This window comes from Mustelus asterias, chromosome 9 (assembly GCF_964213995.1).
Source record: "Mustelus asterias chromosome 9, sMusAst1.hap1.1, whole genome shotgun sequence".
Classification (NCBI taxonomy): Eukaryota; Metazoa; Chordata; class Chondrichthyes; order Carcharhiniformes; family Triakidae; genus Mustelus; species Mustelus asterias.
Window position 1 is genome coordinate 42,376,740 of NC_135809.1, and position 21,180 is coordinate 42,397,919.

Consider the following 21,180-nt stretch of genomic DNA (forward strand, 5'->3'; position numbering starts at 1 on the left):
ATTTCCAGCATTTTTGGTTTTCATTTTAAATTTCCTTCATCCACTGTATTTTGTTTTTATTCGACAAGTCGACAAGTGTGGCTGCTGAATTAACCTGCACTATTTTCCCTCAACAGTTCTGAAATATTTTGCCTCTTGGCCAGTTGGCTGTAACTGATCTTCAGGTTATTTCCTTTAAATATTCCAAATAACTCTCAAACCGGCATGTATTTTCCTAATACTATATCTTTATTTACGTCTTGCTGTGCCACATAGTTCTTGCCCACAAATACTATTTCTTGTCATAATGTAGCAGGTAGCTTTGGCATTTGAGAATGAGCTATATAACACTTCAATATGGTTTAGCCAGATCTGGTGACGAATGGCCGAACCATCAATGAGCCACAAATCTTCAAGTCTTGGCCCATATTAAGTGTTTCCTCAAAATAGGGGACCAGTGGGTAGGAGAAAAGACCAGGTTTTAAAAAATTAATTCCTCAGATGTGTATGCCACTGGCATAGCCAGCATTTGTTGCCCTTAAATAATTGCCCTCGAGGAGGTGACGTTGAGCCTTCAACCTTTGCTGTCAACTGGTATAGGTACACCCACAGTGTTGTTAGGGAAGGAGTTTCAGGATTTTAATGCAATGACAGTGAAGAAACACTGATAATGTATGACTTGAAGGTGAACTTGCAACTGATGGTCCCATATGTCTACTGCCCTTTCCTTCAAAAAGGTAGAGGTTTAGAAGTTGCTGTAGAAGGAGCCTTGGAAGGTTAATGCAGTGCATCTTATATGGTACATACTGGTTCCCCTGTGCACCGGTGGTGAGGAGAGTAAATGGGGTACCAATCAAGTCTGATCTTTTGCCCTGGATGATGTGAATGTGGTTAGACTTGAACTCACACAAGGCAAGCGGAGAGTATTCCATTTTTATTTACGCCTTGTAGATGGTGGACAGGCTTTGAGGATCAAGGTGGTGAGATACATACAGAATTCCTCGCCCTCAATCTGCTCTTGCAGCCACAATATTTGTGTGACTGATTTCTGGTCAATGGAACCCCCAGGATATTAACGGTGAGTTAGTTATTCAGTGATGTGATGCCATTGAATCTCAAGGAAAAGACGGTTAAATCCTGTCTGTGGTGATGGCCATGGCCTGTCACTTAAGTGGCATGTGACATTCATGCCACACATCAGCTCAAGCCTGAATGTTCGCCTGGTCTTGCTGCATGCAGGCAAGAACTGATTCAGTAGCTGAGTTGCTGCAGATGGGTACAAACACTGTGCAATCATCAACAAAAATTCCTACTTTTGGCTTCATGATGGCAAGAGGTTATTGACGAAGCAGTTGGAGATGTTTGGGCCTAGGTCATTACCCCAAGAAAGTTATGGAGCTGAGATATCTGACCTCCACCAATCACAACCAGCTTCCTTTGTGCTAGTTAAGACTCCAACAAGCAGAAGGTTTCCCCCCTGATTCCCATTGACTTCAATTTTTCCAGGGCTCCTGGATACCATACACAGTCAATACCACGGACAGCCTTCATAGGGCAGCCATTCATGTTCAAACTCTTAAATTCAGCTCTTTTGTCCATATTTGCACCAAGGCTATGACGTTGCCTCAAACAGAGAAGCTCTGGCAGAACCCAAATGGAGCATGAGCAGATTATTGCCGTGCAAATGCTGCTTGATAACACTGTCAATTACATTTTTCATCACTTTTTCTGATGGAGAGTAGACTACTGGGTCAGTAATTGGCCAGAATGGATTTGTTCTGCTTTTTCGGGAGACAGGCCCAAGCTGTCCAAACTTTCCTCATAACCCCTGCATCTCAGCAATCAGTTGAGTGAACCTTCTCTGAACAGTTTCTAATGCAATTATATCCTTTCCGAAGTAAGACGACCTGTAATGTACACAGTACTCCCAATCTGGTTTCATTACCTCCCTATGGAATTGTAGAAAAATTTCCCTACTTTTATATTTTATTTCCCCTGGTACCCAGCAGGCAACATAGCCTTCTGGACTCTTGCTCTTGGCTACAGTGAACTGTGTCTATTCCCTGACTATACTGTCCTCTGTTGCCACTATATTCCTATTTACTCCTCCCACTTCAATGGCATCCTGCACCACAGTTTGCTCACCCTTTGGCCCCTGCACTCATCCATACAAGTTACAAGAAGTTTGAACCTGTTGGACAATTGCAAAGGCTGAAATTCCTCCACTTCTATCTGTTTGATCCCCATATCTGCATCACTCACAGTCAAACTCTCCTGTACTGACCACTGACCGAAAAAGATAACCCTAGTGTGATAATACTGTGCCTTTAAGAAATATATGTATATCATGTTTCTTGTAAGGGGTATGTTTAGAATTCAGATCTGTTTTGCAGGGTGCCAATTTGTCTAGGAAAGCCTTTAAATTAGTAGCTGTGAGAACAGGGTAAGTACTCATTTTAGACATGGAGTGTTTGTCTAAGCAGAGGTAATGCATTTGTGTTCACTTAGGTTCCACTGGGGTTTCAGAATAGAGTTTTGATTACTCTGTCCTTGTCAATCAAGCTAATGTACTTAATGGGAGGAGCTAAGCTTGCAGGAAAGAAATACTGGCTGTGATTTTCCGACCTTGCCATGCCTGGCGCAGATCACACTGATCCTGGAAAACCGTGTGCATACTAAAAATCAGCTTTGCACTTGGCACCAAAAGATTTGCAACTGTCCTGGTCCCGTTCTAATGGCGCAAATCAAATTGTGCCACCAATTAGCATGTGAAAAGTAGCATCAGGAAGGCTTCAATGCCAATGACCCATGTTGGGAGGATGTTGGGGGGGGGGGGGTGGCAGAGCGATGATTGAGATGTGCAGCAAACCTGAGAGATGGGTGTGGATTGCTCCAGTATCCTTGCTGTTAAGTCACTTAATTTTTTGGAAGAAAATTCCACTCACTGTTTTCTGTTTCATTTTAAAAACAAAGGGAGCTGTTGCCTGGGCTGCTAGAAGAAAGCAGTGGTTCTCTCTCTCTCTCGCTCTTTCAGAAAAGATCTCTCTGAGGCTCTAGGGCTAGTAATCTAAGTCACAGCAAGTATGTCTGTGTTTTGCTAACTAATTTTAAAGAGAGTTTAAGTCTATGGAGGAATATTGCTTGAATTGGAACTCATAACAATAGGTTAGCAGTTAAGAATTGTATCTTGTCCTGTTTATGTATTGTTCAGTTGTTAAAAGTTAAGTTAATTCATTTGTTATAGTTAAACTGCATTGTTAAATAAAGTTTGTTTTCATAAAAACTTCCTAGTTTGTCAGTAGAATCGTGCCTGGAGTAAAACATCTTATCCTCACACTAATGTCAATAGAAATTTGTTGGGGTCTAGTCTGGCTTCGCAATATACTTGGGGTTTCTGATCTGGTACCCTAACATTAGCCTAAGGGGCGTGACTGCCTTCTGAAAAATAGTGTGCAGGTAACTTTCCCCCTCATAGTATCTGTAGCTCAGCCTCCAGATCACTGACTTAGTGGGAGCTTCTTGAACCGCAGACACTTTCTGCGGATGCATTTGCTGTGGATCACAATGCAATCCACCAGCACCCATACACTGTAGCTGCAACGCATCATGTGTTCTGCCATCTTTATTGCATTTTAATTGACTCATTATTTTATTAATTAAATTGTAATTAACACATCTATCCTTCTTTGTGTTTACATTCTTATTTCAATTAATGTTCTACTTATTCCCTAGTTTAGATAAGAATAGGAAAGATTTACCAGCCAATCACCTCCCTGCTTTTGTCATGTCACCTTGTTTTTAATTTCTGAATGCATGGTCTGACTGGTTCCTGCGTGCCTCCCTCTGCTCCTACACATTCTCGCTTTCACATTCTGATTTGTGACCCTGCTCTGCTCCTCTGGATACTTGCTTTCCCTCGCTGATTTATGACCCCACTTTGCTCCTCTGAATTCTCACTTTCTTTCCTTGATTTATGACCCAGCTCTGCTCTTCCTAATTCTTGCTTTTCTCGCTGATTTATGACACTGCTCTACTCCAGAATTCTTTTGATTCTAAAACAATTCCCAAAGATTGGAAAATGGGAAACATTTCCTCCCTTCTTAAAAGGTCGAGAAGAAATACGGGACTAAAGGCCAATTAACCTGACATCAGTAGTAGACAAAACGCTACAATCTATTATTCGGAAAGTAATAAGGGGGCATTTCGAAAATCATATTATTAAACAGGGTCAATACGATTTATGAAAGGGAAAGTTTTTGGAGGATGGATAAGAGGGAAACCAATAAGTGTCATGCATTTCGATTGTCAACACAAAATTGATAAGCTGCCACACAAGAGGTTATTGCCATAAATTAGAACTCAGAGGATTGAGTGTAATCTATTAGTTTGGTTAACTGGTTAAATGGACAGAAAGCAAAGAATAGGAACAAATGGGGCATTTCCAGGTTGACAGGCTATAACTAGCAGGGTACCACCAGAATCCATACTTTGCTCTCAGCTATTTACAATCTACATTCATGACTTAGATAGGAGACAAGTATCCAAGCTTGCTGACAAAAACAACATAAGTGAGCAAGTGAGCAGTGATGAGGACCCAAAGAGGCTGAAAAGGGATAGAAACAGGTTGAGCAAGGAGAAGAATATGGAAGATGGAATACAATGTAGCAAAATGTGAAGTTAACCAGTTTGGTTTGAAAAGTTAAATTTTTTTTGAATGACAAGAAACTGGAAAATGTTGGCTTTCAGAGGAACATGGGTGCCCTTTCACATGGATCACAGGAAGTAACTTGCAAGCAACAAGCAATTAGAAAGGCAAATAATATGTTAGCCTTCATTGCAAAGGGATTAGGATTTAAAGTAAATAAGGCATTGGTGAGGCCGTACCTGAAGTACTATGTGCAGCTTTGGTCTCCTTATCTAATGGAAGGACATATCTGCCTTAGACCGATTGCAATAAAGATTCACTAGACTGGCGCCTGAGGTGAGGGCACTATCCTATGAGGAAAGATTGAGCTGACTTGGCCTTTACTCCATGAGGTTAAGAATGAGAAATTATACAATTAAAACATAAAAGTGAGGAGGTTGATGAAGTAAATGCTGAGAAAACCTTTCCCCTGACTGCAGAATTTAGAACAGTGGGTCATAGTCACAAAATAACTCGTTGGCCATTTAGGGCTGTGATCTCAGAATTACAATTGCTTCAGTACAGGGGGCTGTCTGGCCTGTCATTTCTGTTCTGGCTCCCCGAACAAGCAACTTAGCCAGTGCCATTTCCCTGCAACTTTGCACATTTTTCCTTTTCAGATAATAATCCAATTCCCACTTGAATGTCTTGTCTAAACCTGCACCATCACACATTCATGCAGTGCATTTTAGATCTTAATCACTCACTGTGCAAAACGTTGTTGTCAATTACCATAAATCTGTTCCCTCTTGTTCTTGATCCTTCTGTCAATGGGAACAGTCCTTCCCTATTCACTACATCCAGACCCTTCTTAATTTTGAATACCTCCATCATATCTCCTCTCAATCTCCTGTCCTCCAAGGAAATCAGTTCCAATTTCTCCTATTTATCTATGTATCTGGTGATCCTTATCACTCTAACTTTCTTACTTTTATACTCTATGCCCCTTTTAATAAAGGCCAAGATTTGTATGTTTTATTAACTGCAATCTCTACCTGTCTCTTGACCTCCGGGCATCCTCTCTCTCCAGCATTGCAACATTGTTATCCTTAATGAATCTGAATACTCAGTTCCTGAGGGTATTCAAGACAGATGTCACTAGGTTTTAACGTACCAAAATAATTAAACAAATGGAGATAGCGTGGGAAGATGGAATCGAGGTCGATTAGCCAAGATCTTGTGAATGGTGGAGCAGGCTGAAAGGGTTACATGGCCTATTTCTGCTCCGAATACTTATGTTCTTGCTAAGAAACCAGACTGAAACAATTAAACCACAACTCTGGTTAATTATGTCTTTGCTGGAGCCAAATTGATACTTCAGAAAAAAAAATTGAGCAATAAAGCTCTGATAGTTTTGTATGTTCCTCTTTCCTGGTTAATAGCTTCTGTATTTACCACATCTGGCATAAAGAAACATAGTAATCAGGAGAAGGAGTTGGCCATTTGGTTCTCAGAGTCTGCTCCACCATTCAACATGATCATGGTGTCAAGAGCTTCAATGAAGTAAAGACTTAAGAATGGGATAAAATAAAGATTAAAGAAGCTTAGATAAAATAAAGTTTGAAGAAAGGATAAGGGAGAAATTGATAAGAGTGCAGATGTCAGAAGAAGTTTTGATATGCAACTTAGCTTAGAAGCAAGGTAAACAGATATTTACTGAGGTAAAGGGGAAAATTAAAGTTTAGAATTTTGGGTGTTAAAGCTGCTGAAGAGCTGGATTCGAAGTGGAGACATGAAAATGGAGTTTACATGTTAATGATAAAAGCCTGAATTTGAAGGTGGGTCCTTTCGGTAGGGGATCAAAAGGGACATATAGTACATCAGTAGCCAGGTAGCTCCGTACTGACAGGAGGGCTGAAAAGGAGAAAGAGAAGCAGCTGGAAAACAGTTACTGTCACAGACACAACATTTCTCAGAGTTCAGGAAGATAGATGGTTACAGGGTTAATTCCGGAATATACTATGTGGGTGTAGCCATTATTATAGTTAAATGTATCTTTGTTTTTGTATTGTAACCTTCTTTGTTGTGCATTTTTACATGTTAATAAACATTGTTTTTGAGTGCTTACAAAACAGGACCTTTCCTCACTCGTTTACTCATCTATCCTCACATTATACCAAATTGACTAAACACAAGTTACCCTACCTGGCTGAGGGATGCCCTCGCATCTAACCTCAGCGGCGTGCTTAACAAAATCTGATCCTCCATCGCAACATGGTTTTTTGCTGCAATCACCCATGCTATCGATTCACCAAGATCATGCAATGTATGCTTTATAATATGTAATGTATATTATGTAAACATATACAGAGCTAATGAAGGTCGAAAACAGCTTGCATATTATTGCCTCAAGTAATGGTGTTCAACTAAAACTGAAAAAATCCCAGACAAAGAAACTCCCTTATTCCAAGCCTTAAAATTTTCATGTGCATAAAATTCACTCCATCAATACTTCACAGTTCAGTAACTTTACCTCTGTCTGCAGTATGGCAGCTCTCTGTTCCTTTGCTGTTAGTGATTCTTTGAGCACTTCCACGTGTTGTTTGCTGTCCGAAAATTGGTTTGTCAATGTTTCAAGCTTTGTCTGCAAGGCAAGAAGGTCCGTTTCCTTTCTGGAAAGCTCCTGTTTCACTTGATCAATCTAGCAAACACAAAGCAACGTCTCAGTATAAAAACTACAAGGTGAGTTCCTGACTTGATTTTCAAGTTACTCTTCTGATCAAGAAAGATATAAAACTGTCAAATTTGAACATTATCTTGGATAAAGCTTTGTTCAGTTACATTTTTCACTTTAAAAGGAATGATTTTTTTGTAAGCATTTTTCAACAAAATCTACAGCTTATCTGATTTTAACAAGTGTTTGAAAATGATCAGTTTTGTGTTGAATTTTTAATAAACAAGCAAAGAGTGAACATTATTGATTATTGATCGACCCCATTGATAAACTATCTTGCACAGGTGTCAACAAACTGCAAGATAAAAGTCACAGTTGATTAACTGTGTACATAGATTAACAAAGGAGATTACAGCAAACCCATCATCAATGCATTCCAAGCTACTTCATTTTCTTTTACATTGGAATTTACAACACACAAACGGACCATTCACCCCAGTTTATCTATGCCAATGAGCCTCCATAAAGCCTCCTCTTATTCCTCTTCATCTAAATGTCAGCAAACCCCATCTATTTCTTTCTCCCTCAGGTGCTTACCCAGCTTCACCTTAAAAGCATCTGATCAGTAGAAACACTGGCCAAGGTCTGCGTCAATTCAATTAAAAAATTTCAAAAAATTATAAAGCCAAATTCTGTTAAGAACATGTGTGAGAAGCATGTTGCAATAATATGTAAATAGCTGTTAAGTACACATTGTCAGCCAACAAAATAAAAGCTGAAAAAACACAAAAAATGTATTTCCCAGGATGTGGGCAATACTGGCTTGGCCAGCATTTAGTGCCCATCATCAACCGCCCTTGAGAAGGTCGTGGTGAGCTGCCTTCTTGAACCACTGCAGTCTGTGGAGTGCAGGCACAACCAGCTGTTAGAAAGGAAGTTCCAGGATTTTGACTCAACATGAAGGAATGGCAATATAGTTCCAAGTCAGGATGCTGTGGCTGGGAAGAGAACTTCAAGATGGTGGTGTCCCATGCATCTGCTGCCCTTGCCTTCCAGCTGGTAAAAGGTCACAGATTTGGAAGGAGCTACCGAAACAAAATATTCTCAACAAGCAATGTAGCAATCCCAGTTCAAACCATGCAAATATTTCAAGCGACCATGCAGTTAAATAAATTGCCAATGTATTCCAAATAAAAGTGAATGGAATGCTGGCTCAGACAACTGAATTCAATCAAGCTTTGTAAAATGCATAGTTTTTAAAAATTCATTTACATGATGTTGGATAGGCCTGCATTTATTGCCTATCCCTAATTGCCCTCAAGAAAGTGGGGGTGAACCACCTCCTTGAACCGCTGCTATCCATGTGATGTGGATACATTGAAAGTGCTGTTAGGGAGGAGTTTGACCCAGCGTGATGATACTGTGTCTTTAGAAATGTGTTTTAATCATGTTTTGCTGCAGGATGTTTCTAGCAGGCCTTGGAATTTTGTCAGCACCGTGTTGTCTGTGATCCATGTCCTTCATTGTTGCTGAAGGAGGATAATTGAAGTAAAGTTGATTTTAATCCAAACTAAGCAAAGCGAAGGATGAGAGGTGACCTGATAGGTATTGATAGAGTGGATTCTCAGAGGCTTTTACCTAGGGCTGAAATGGTTGCCACAGGAGGTCACAGGTTTAGGGTGCTGGGGAGTAGGTACAGAGATGTTAGGGGTAAGTTTTTCACTCAGAGGGTGGTGGGTGCGTGGAATCGGCTGTCGGTAGTGGTGGTGGTGGAGGTGGATTCGATAGGGTCTTTTAAGAGACTTTTGGATAAGTTCATGGAAGTTAGTAAGATAGAGGGTTATAGGTAAGCCTAGTAGGTAGGGACATGTTCGGCGCAACTTGTGGGCCGAAGGGCCTGTTTGTGCTGTCGCTTTTCTATGTTCTATGTTCTAATCAGTGTTGTGTGGTTTTAATGGTCCCTTAGGGTTGCAGAGTGGAGCTTGATTGGGGGTGATTGACAGGGCATGTGGTGGCTTCACAGAAAAGTCCAGTTTTTAATTTCACTTTCTGAAGCTGCTTGTGAGAGAAAGAACAGTTTTCCCCTCTCTGGAATCTGAAGACTGGAAGTCACCAGAGATTAAGTTTACCTCTCTGAAATTTGGCTTTTTTGAGGATATACTCCTCTCAGGAAACTGCTGGCCTGGATTTCTGTCCATAGGTGTTACAAAGCTGAAAATCCAGCATCACATGAGCATTCTTGTTTCCATGCCAAGTCGGAAGAAGGGTGTATGTCTGAGGGATGGTGTTTAATTTGGAACAGCAGAGATGGCTAGCTGTTAGGAGTTATAGCATGTCATGTTTAAATCTTATAATTGGCAAAAGTTACGCGAATTATTTTTGTTATATTTTAACTGTGTTCTTAAATAAACTTTGTTAGGTAAAAGCTTCCTAGTGGGTCACTTGAATCATTGGAGAGACGAAGGATGAGAAGAGACCTAATAGAGGTGTATAAGATGTTGAGAGGCATAGATCGGGTGGACTCTCAGAGGCTTTTTCCCAGGGTGGAAATGTCTGCTACGAGAGGACACAGGTTTAAGGTGCTGGGGGGTAGGTACAGGGGAGATGTTAGGGGTAAGTTTTTCACACAGAGGGTGGTGGGCGAGTGGAATCGGCTGCCGTCAGGGGTGGTGGAGGCGAACTCAATCGGGTCTTTTAAGAGACTCCTGGATGAGTACATGGAGCTTAATAGGATGGAGGGTTATAGGTAGGACTAGAAGGTAGGGATGTGTTCGGCACAACTTGTGGGCCGAAGGGCCTGTTTGTGCTGTAGTTTTTCTATGTTTCTATGTTTCTATACCTGGAGTGAAACACCTTATGCTCACCATGCCAAAATCAAATGTAAAACTTAGAATTAAAATGGTAAAATAGGGCCCTAACTGCTGGGCAGACTTGAAACTGGGAGTGTTTCAGATCTGACTTTTCGACCCACTCTCAGGCGCCTCCAAATGCACACTGCCTGCAAAAATATCAGCAATTCTGAATCGCACTGCAGAAGCCTGTGGGCTGAGCTTAACGCACCCGAAACACTGCAGCGCTGATCGGAGCCTTCAACTGCACATGTGCAGTAAATAAATATTAGAAAAATGTTCCCGTGCCACATTGCTCCCGGGCCAGATAATGTCTCCCCCTGATCCCGCAGACATTGCCCCACCCCCACAACGTTACTGACCCCGTTATCCCCCCATTCCTCCGCTACCCAGACAGATTGTGACCCCCTGCTGCCCTACCCCCCCACCAATCACACGCAGAATGGCAGTGGACTCCCCCTTCCCCATCGATCACACGCAGAGTGGCAGCGGAGCCCCCCTTCCCCCCACCTATCACACCCAGAGTAGCAGCAGACCCCCCCATGTCCCCCCGCCACCCCCACCAGGGAGCCATCTGACCCGCCTCCCTCCCCCCAGCCAAGAGTCATCTGACCCGCCTCCCTCCCCCCCACCAGAGAGCCATCTGAGCCACCTCCCTCCCCCACCAGAGCTATCTGACCCACCACCCTCCCCCCCCACCAGAGAGCCATCTGACCCGCCTCCCTCCTGCCTCCCCCCCCCCGCTACCCAGAGGGCCATCTGACCACCTCACTGTCCCACCAGAGCCATCTGGTCAGCCTCCCTCCCCCCGACCAGAGTCATCTGACCCACCTCCCTCCCCCACCAGAGAGCCTGCTGACCCGCCTCCCTGCCCGCACCCAACCAGTGAGCACCTGACCCACCCCCCACCCAGCGAGCACCTGACCCCCCCCCCCCCCCCCCCCCCCCCACCCAGCGAGCACCTGACCCCCCCCCCCCCCCCCCACCAATCTGAGTCAGAGAGCCTCCGGAAGCGCGGAACCTACCTCGTCAGAAGCTGGAGCGACCGATTCAGACCTTTGTGGACCATGTCTGTTTCGCGCCAAATCTGGACAGGTAAATGCAGTGGTAAAGGGGGAAGTGCTGGTAAGTTTGGGCGTGCAGCCCATTAAGTCAATTTAAATGCATTTAAATTGACGTTGCATCTGTTTCGGGCACGGTCCCGACGGCAGCCATTTTCAGTCCTTAGTAATGGGGGAACGGGCACAGAGGTGGGCGTGGATTGCGCTACTCATCTCACACCTGACTTTACCAAGTTTTCGCACCCAAAAACAGGCGCAACTTGATGGTAAAATCAGGCCCTTAGGGTCTAGCCTAACTTCATAAAACACCTTGGGGTTTCTGGATCAGCAATATAGTTCCAAGTCAGGATGGTGTAACTTGGAGCAGAACCTACAAGTTGTTGTGTTCCCATGCATCTTCTGCCCTTGTCATTCTATGTGGCAGAGGTAGCAAGTTTGGAAGATGCTGTCAAAGGAGCCTTGGTGAGTTGCTGCAATGCAACATGGTACACACACTGTGTATCGGTGGTGAAGTGAGTGAATGCTTAAGGTGGTGGAATGTGAATGTTCAAGGTGGTGGAATGTGAATGCTCAAGGTGGTGGATGGGGTGCCAACTAAGAGGGCTGTTTCGTCCTGGATGGTGTCGAGCTTCTTTAGTGCTGTTGGAGCTGTACTCATCCAGGCAAGAGAGAGTATTCCATCATACTTCTGACTTCAACTATAATTAACTGGGTGACAGTGTGGTATGGTTTCAGTACACACTAAAGTGCGAGCGTACCATCATATGGATCCACACTCAATTTTTCAACCGAAACCCCAAAATAGCTAATGTTAACAAAATTATGCTGTCATCATGAGGAAGCCAAAAACTGTCACTGAGCTATGCTTGCACACCTCAAGCATTGAAGCACATGAAACAGGTTTGGCTGCCCAGCCACTTACCAACAGTTGGCATGTGGTCACGAAGACAAAGGTGTGAACAAGAATTAAACTTCTGTTTCACAAAATTACATTTAGGGACTGATAGTAATTTTGTAATTAATAATAGTAATTTATAAAAGAGGAATGCAAAGAGTGTACTCAATTGGGCAAGAGAGTTCTGCTTTATTATTGGATAATTCATTATAAAAAAATACTATTCTACAATGCTTAAAAATAAACTGCATGGCAGAGAAAATGTTCCTTATACACCTTTTTCAGTTTGTATATATTCCTTATACACGTTTTCAGAGTACAGATGTTTTTACCAAATAGAAAACAAGATTTGAAAAAAAATCTCCAACCAACAAGCTCTTCCGGTGATTGAAATGAGTTTATACAATGATTAGTTGAGTCATACAGACCAGGAAGAAATCAGTTTTGAGCTCCAGTCTGTGTTGCATTATTTTATCTCAGCTGTGCTTACACTAAGCATAATGCAATTGGACTCTGGATTAGGGAGGACAAAAGCAAACGTTCATCAATCCTAATCACTACCCAGAAACCTGTGCAGAAAATATCAACTTGATCAGATAAGGCGAAATGAGCTCAGCTCCAATGCACTTGCATGCGAACAGTCTGTGAATTCATTGTGAAGTCTCATATAGTAATGACATCTATTGGACAAAGCAACAAAGTGAAACACTTCTCCAAATAATCAAAATAACGGTGAAAACTGGCAAGAGCAAAAACTCCAAATCAATTTTTAAATACTTGTAGAAATCTATACGCAGAAAATTTCAATTTGTTAATGTAGATGGTTCAAGTAAATGAACAGTTGGTCCTTCAAACACCAATTTAAATTATTAGAAAACTTAAAATGAACAATTTTAAAAGGTGTTTTAATTTTTGTACAGGCATGTTGAGCAGATTGGATTTGGGAGTCTCCTCTCAAGTAATACATACCGATTAACAAAAAGACTAATTCAGATTCAGGGCATGCGCTCCTATGATCAGGTATACTTTAAGCAGACTTATTTCTTCAGTCATGCCTTCAATCTGGAATTCTATTGTTGCAGGATGCTCGTCAAGTGCAACAACAGACAATCAGGAGTGCAAAGCAAGGTTTGTTCTACTCAACTATACACTGTAATATTCTCTTTCACTTCACTACATTTTATAAGATGTCCAGCCTACTAGTATATGCACTTAAACAACAGTTTGTTGGACTAAGTTATAGTGCAATGGTGTAAATGCCAGTTACAATGACTCCAACTGAATTTTGGTTATCAGTGCAATTGACAAAGGGAATCTGTTTGATCCATCTTATATCCACAAAAAGCACCTTAACGTAAAAAGGTTGCTTTCTTGAGATGGTACTATCACAATTTCACTGGGGATCAAAGCCAAGTGAAAGAGATTTACATTGAGCTTGAGATGTGAAAGAAGCAAAAGCAACATAGCTTTATTCTACAAACAGCAAGCTGAAAAGGACAGGAATGGATTAGTCTAGAACCTAGCACTACCAAAAGGGAAGGAAATAAAACTGCATTTGCAGTATCAGATGCACATCAACTCTTACAGCAGAGATCTCGAGCTGGAGAACATTCACTTTCTTTCTTAGCTCTTCAGCCTGGAAATCTTTGGAATTTAGCTCTTCTTTCAGTTGTTCTACCTGTCAGAACATTTGTTACCATTATTGTCATTAAACATTACTTACATCCTGCAGACTCCAAAGTTGTCTCATTAACTCTGGTGAGGCTGAGTAGATTCTGTACAAGTACAGAAATCCAAATAATTTCTAAAAAAGTCAGTCATGTACTTTTTCTAGTCTACTTTTCTGTCATGCCTCAATCATGAATGCATTAGTTCAATCACACTAAGAATAGCACTATATTGACTGTGGAGTTGCAAAGTCTCCAGAACAATGCTGTAAACTGTTATTTCTCTGCTAAAGTAACTCAGCGCTGCCTCCACATTGCTGGAAAAAATGTGGCTGGCTGCAGAGGATCATGCCCAATTTATATCGCCTATAAAACCCCAGAATATGAGATTTAGTTTATTTTTCTCATTCTCTGTAGCTCCATAAGATGGCTCCAAACAGAGATGGATGGTAAAGGGAAGGTATTCACTAGAAGATTTATAAACTTTTGCAACTTGAAATTGACCAATTCTTACAGTTACAGTTACCAGTAAGGTGAATTTCACAACAATACCAGATTTCACATGGACAACATGGAAGATCCCTTTATGCAAATTGTCACAAAGTCTTAGCCTCTGATTACAAGCCTGCTGGCAAGGAAAAAGTCTACCTGCATTTTAGAGATAATCAACATTTTAAACTGGCCACAGGGTTTTCTGTTCATGAGCACTTTGCAGCCAACAATATCGAATTGAAGGATGAAAAGTGAAAAATGTAAACTACTTCAACGGGCCTGCAACCAGAATTCTAGTTCAGACACAGCCTGTTGTCTGCTGTTATGAGACATCACAATTAAAAAGTGTATTTTCTGCATTTCCTCTTCTAAACTGATTTTTTTCCCAGTCTCTTCCCACTGTCAAGAAGGCTATAATATTACAATCTCAATACCCAGTATCCTTCAATCTCCCTCTGAAATAATGACATTTGAGACATCAATTTTACCTGGCCTTATATTTTTTAAATGGTGTGCTCCTTTAATTTTGTATAGCACAATATTAATCCAAAGTTAATCCATTCATTGCATTCTATGAATTCTGCTTGACAATTTAGCTTTGCCAATGGCCCCACATGGGTCCATTCTTGCTGCCTGTTAATGTTGATCAATCTTTAAGTTTCCCTGTCCTAGAAATATGGGACCAAGCCATGGTCAATACAGATACTTTGGAGACTAAAGCCTCTTGGGCTTTCTTTGAGAGAAAGCTAAGAAAACAACAATTGGAAAAAGATTTTGTTCTGAAACAGACATTCCTTCAATCTCTTCAAAATTAACTGACTGGAAGGATTTCTTTAATATGAACATTTCAAATGGACTTCATGGAAAAGTAGTTGACATGAGCAATGCAACTCAATCCAAATCCACGGAGAGTACCTTGGGTGATTGCAGGAAACAGGGCATGCAAACTTGGGCATGCGAACATTGGAACTTCCATTAAAAATGTCTTAACATAAAACAAGCAACACAAAAATTTCAATATATTTGAGATAGATGTAGGGTCCAAAAGAAAAACTGAATCAGACAATTGGAAGTACAGAGGTATTAGGGCATTAAAATAACATAGCATATAGACTAATCTTAATTTATTTTCAGAATAGAAAGAATGATGCCATTGATAAAGTAATGATGTGGAGATGCCGGCGTTGGACTGGGGTAAACACAGTAAGAAGTCTCACAACACCAGGTTAAAGTCCAACAGGTTTATTTGGTAGCACAACCCACTAGCTTTCGGAGCGCTGCCCCTTCATCAGGTGAGTGGGAGTTCTGTTCACAAACAGGGCATATAAAGACACAAACTCAATTTACAAAATAATGGTTGGAATGCGAGCCTTTACAGGTAATCAAGTCTTAAAGGTACAGACAATGTGAGTGGAGAGAAGGTTAAGCACAGGTTAAAGAGATGTGTATTGTCTGTAGCCAGGACAGTTAGTGAGATTTTGCAAGCCCAGGCAAGTCATGAGGGTTACAGATAGTGTGACATGAACCCAAGATTCCGGTTGAGGCCATCCTCATGTGTGTGGAACTTGCCTATCAGGCTCTGCTCAGCGACTCTGCGTTGTCGTGTATCGTGAAGACCACTTTGGAGAACGCTTACCTCAACTGGGATCTTGGGTTCATGTCACACTATCTGTAACCCCCACGACTTGCCTGGGCTTGCAAAATCTCTAACTGTCCTGGCTGGAGACAATACACATCTCTTTAACCTGTGCTTAACCCTCTCACCACTCACATTGTCTGTACCTTTAAGACTTAATTACCTGTAAAGACTTGCATTCCAACCATTATTTTGTAAATTGAGTTTGTGTCTTTATATGCCCTGTTTGTGAACAGAACTCCCACTCACCTGATGAAGGGGCAGCACTCCAAAAGCTAGTGGCTTGTGCTACCAAATAAACCTGTTGGACTTTAACCTGGTGTTGTGAGACTTCTTACATTGATAAAGTAATGCATTATCTGAAAATAAAGTTACAAAGTTGAGCCACATACTTCCAGCAAAGTCTAGAGGCAGTTTCCTATAATAAACAATGTTACTTATTCAGAACTTAATGGACATAAAAAGCTCAAAATGACCTCCAGTTATGAGCAAGCACATAAAAAGTGGTGACTGCTCTTGGTTCTAAGTGTCTATGAACAAAAGAACAGGCCATATTGGAAGCATATTTTCAATTACTCCCAAACATTTATTCCAGTTTTCTTGATTGGTACATGATGCATAACCCTAACAGAATTTTTATTCGTACCTTTTTGATATAGTACTTGGGCTGTAATTGTAATCAAGCTTTGGACCCAACAGCAGCACTTCTATGTGTTTTTATTTGGAATATGGTAGGAAGGGAATAATGGCACATCAATTTTAGATTGCAAGAAACTTCCAAGGGCAAATTAAACACATGGGTCTGCATTAAAACGCCCCAGCCAAAGATGGGGCTCAGGTAAAATTCACCTTAATTGAGAATACTCTGGGGTCCGAAAGCTCTAACATTTAAACCACAGTGAGAAGAGGGCAAGCCAGAGTTGGCAAATCTGTTACAATATAGCGACTGGCATATCATTATTAATCACTAGTTATAAAACATTACTGCTCAAATGAGGAACCTTAGAAATAGTAGTAATTGGAAGAAGAAAAATCCATAGATATTCTAAGGGCTTTTACCTCAGGTGCTACATATTTGTGCTATAATGGATGAAGGGGTGGAGGAGAGAGGAATTGGCGATGGCCACGGCATTAAGAATCTTAATCTGGTCTGGCAAATGGTTCATCATTATTCTGGAGCATCTGTTACTGCGGACTCAAAGACACTAGTTACAAGATTCATCTACACTATCACAACTGAGTTATTACACAGGTAACAATCTACTAGAAAGAACATGTATATACGTGTGTGTTGTCATTATTATTGGCTCCAAATTCAATAATGTTCATCAATTAAGAATTCTCTACAAACCAAACTTTTTTTTTTAAAAAGCACGTAATCAGATTTCCCATGCAAGTTCTTTACCTTACCATCAACATGGAATGACTTGTACAGTGCCTTTCCCAATTGCAGGAGACCGCAAAGAACTTAATATTTTAAGTGTAGCCAGTGTTATAGCCACTGCTGTAATATCAAGAATCTTTAAATCAAGATTCCACAACAGCAACAAGATACATGACTAGAAATCAGAAGTAGTGCTGGTGGCTGAGGGATAAATGTTGGTTAGCCAGGAAATCAGAACTCCCATATTATTCCTCGAATAGTGCCATGGAATCTCTTTTGCCCCCTGGAGGACAAATGGGGTCAGGTTTAACATCTCATCCAAAATATAGTGTATCCAATGGTGCAGCACTTCATCTGAAATGTCAATCTAGATTGTATGCTCTAGTGTCTGGATTTTGGCATGTTGACTCAAAGGCAAGAGTGATACCACTGAGTCAAGACTGATACTATGAGGACATGCACACTAAAGGCAAGGGTGGGGGGAAAAAAAAGAAAAGCCACCAGGATCTACCACCCTCTGGCCTCTCCTATAAAGATTATCTGTTGACGAGGGAACTGGTGAACAGCACAAAGCCAAGAGGCAAGAAAACAAAAGATGAACAATTTTGGATGCAAATTTACAGAGCAAAACTCAGGTTTATTTGAACTTCAAACTGAAGAGTCTCAATTGCCATTCAAACAATGTCAGCAGTTAATCAAAAGACTGTATTTATAAAATTACAGCTTTTGGAAAAGCACCACTGGTTTACACCCTCTAGTTGGAACACCCTCTGTTCCAACTGTGGTTATTCTTCTTGACTAGCCAAATTTTAAAAATCATAAACAATCACTGGAAAAGTACTCATGATTAAACAATGATAAGCAAGATGCATGGCTTACCACTAAGTGGCAATTTGAAAGGATTACTAAGAACCAGCAATTTCATTGTTCTAATATACTGCAACATGTAAACGCTAATGATAATGGGAAAAAATAAGCAGCATAAAATCATTTTACTTTTTTAAAATTCTCTCATGGGATGTGGGTTCTGCTTGCAAAGCTAGCATTTGTTGCTCATCCTTAATTGTTCTTCAACTGAGTGGCTTGCTGAGCCATTTCAGGGGGCAGTTAAGAATCATTGTTGTGGATCTGGAGTCACATGTAGACCAGGTAAAGATGGCAGATTTCCTTCACACAGGTAAATCAGAGCTTTTACACCAATCCATGATAGTCATCATGGTCACCATTACTGAGACTAACTTTATCTTCAAGATTTAAATTTCACGAGCTGCCATGGTGGGATTTGAACCCATGTCCCCAGAGCACTGGACTGGGCCTCTTAGCAGTCCTGTGATATTATCACTGTGTCACCAACATATGACAAAAGAAAGAATAAATTCAATTATAAGTCATTTATAATGATCTTGCAGTCAATTTTAGAAGTGCAAAGGCAGAGGCTTCCACAAGTCCTCCATCTGTCCTCGAGCCATAACTAGTATGGTTTGGAGAGCTCAAAGGGGAAGAAAAATTAAACAACTTTTTTAAAATGTTTATATTTTTCCAAGTACTTATCTGAACAAAATAGATGAGAATTTTGCAGATGTAAATCAGAAATAAAAACATCTGAAACTACTTGATAATATTGATGCTGTAAAAAGGCAGAAAAAGGGCTTGTACTGAAAAGAAAGGCCTAGTTTGTTTACTGCACCAACTCCTGGCAGCAGGATTCCTTCCACAAGTGGAAGAAAACACTCCACATATGGCACATTGAAACTTGGTATGATTGTTCAATATTTAACCAGGGTTATTTACCTTATTCTTCATAAACTTGGAATGGCTCCTGTACACTTCCATCTGTTTCAACTCTTCCTCCCTCTCCTCAGTGCTCAGAGCTCCATTTGATTTGAGCATCTGTATCTCATCCTCAAGTTCTCGAATGTTCCGTTCCAGTGAGGAGATTTTACTATCCTACAATGAACACACAGTTCAAAACAGATCTTTTTATGGCGCATAATATCATTTGTTTTACATTTGCATAAATTCATAACCATGTGACAAAGCATAATGTGCAAGTTTTAGTAATCTATGAAAACAGTACTCAGCTTATAAATGTGTACCACAAATTTGAAGATTTTGAGAGCATTCAGTAAATAGTACACAAGCCTTCTGGCTATGGTACTACCTCAGAAACCCAGAGATCCCAAGTTCAAAACCCACTATAGCAAGTTGTAAACTTGAAATCAATAAATGTGATAATGCGTGTGCTGGCACAGGAAAGTGTCCGATTGTTATATAAATTAAATTGGTTCACTGTCTTTCAGGGAAGCAAACCTATCGCACCATCATGATCTGCTTTACTTGCAACTTCTGTCCCATACTGCCTGCTTGACTCATTGCTCTCCAAGGAATTAGGGATAGGCTTGTTCAGATCCCAAGAATAAGATACGTCACAGTTTAGTTTAAATAATAGTGAGCATATGGATTCATAAAAGCATTTAGCATCCAGTGACATGCTTCTTGCAAAACTCAAGTGTACATTAACGAAAAGTTTTCAAACTGCTGAAAAGTTACAGCTGAACTTCTGACAGCAACAAGCTCGTCAAACACAAACACCAAACAGTGCTCTGAACTTAATTTCAATACAACAAATTCAATTCAATGTCACAAACTTCTAGCACCCATTCAAACCTTTATTGCAATTCCACTCTATACCTATGCCAAAATCTTGGTTAATTCAGCTTTCCCAAACATAGACTTCTATCAGGATGACTGCTGTGTTTTTCTCTTGATTAAGGCTGCACAATATTAATCAAAGAGCTTAAGGCACAAAAAAAATCACCATTAACTACTTTATTAATTTGCTAAATTAAGATTTAATTACATAGTAATGCCTAAATTACTTTGTTACTTCAAGTAAAATACACTTGAAAGGCAGTTGGCAGTCCTTCCTTCTCCCTCACCACTGATTATTGCATCTTGATCAAAAAGCTATTAGTAGAATGTCAACTGTAGCAATATTTTTGATTAGCACACTAGGATTATTTATTATATGGGATAACATTAAAGGAAAATGATTTTCATTTTAGACTTTACAGATCTTAAAACAATAACATCTCAGCATCGATGCCTTTTTAAACATGTTGTACATCATAACACCGTGCCAATTGCAAATAAATTGGAGTCAATTTTATGAGATTGCTATGACAATGAGATACCTCTCCCATTCATTGTGCATCTGGGAAAGTCACATATTGCATCCACACTGAATCTGAATGGTGAACAGTTTAGTGACAATGGAGCCAAGGGACCAAGATATATGAGCTTTGAATATGAAGTGATACCGAAAACTGTTCAGATGAATGGTACCATACTATACTACAATTAATGATTTGAGTAACAATTGTGCCTCGAAAAATTTACAGTAGATCGCAGCCAGTATAATAATTATGCAATGCCATTATCAGCTGTCCCTTAATTAGAGGATGATGTCTACTGAGGATTGCAAGTTTCTGTCATGTGCCCCAACAGGCCGATTCCCAACCCACAAATCTTTGGGCACATGGGGCTAGATGTTCCACTAGTGGGATCCCAAGTGCAGGATTTGTTTCTTCTGCTTTCCTTCCTTGCCGCTACTCTGCTTCATCAAGATGTTGGTGCTCAAAACCTGATGCACAAGTTTTGCCAGCATGCTTGTGGAGATGGCTTTAAGAAAGACTGTTTGTTCAGCACTCCCATTAAATCTGGAGGATGCAGCCAAAGGCACTGCAGATGGAATTTCTCTACTACTCTAGGCGGTACCTAATATTCACACAAGAGGGCAGTTGATCTTTGGTGAGGTCAAGAGCCACTGTCAGGTAAATTATAAAATAGTATGGGGCCATCACACAACCTTGCTTAACCGAAGTCTGGATTCTGAAGGTGTTTGTTTCAGATCTCCCAC

At 40.7% G+C, this 21,180-nt stretch overlaps 1 protein-coding gene across 3 annotated transcripts in view; it reads right to left on the bottom strand.

Annotated features, from left to right (window-relative positions):
• erc1b (ELKS/RAB6-interacting/CAST family member 1b) overlaps window positions 1-21,180 on the bottom strand; it is a 788,812-nt gene that overhangs the window by 706,759 nt on the left and 60,873 nt on the right. For 2 of the 3 annotated variants that reach the window (XM_078220074.1, XM_078220075.1), the window contains 2 exons: window positions 19,053-19,208; window positions 7,137-7,304 (listed from right to left, as the gene is read on the bottom strand). In XM_078220074.1, the coding sequence (XP_078076200.1) occupies window positions 7,137-7,304; window positions 19,053-19,208 (324 nt within the window). Of the gene's footprint in view, window positions 1-7,136; window positions 7,305-13,667; window positions 13,761-19,052; window positions 19,209-21,180 lie in introns of all 3 variants that reach the window. The other variant, XM_078220073.1, reaches the window with a different exon arrangement.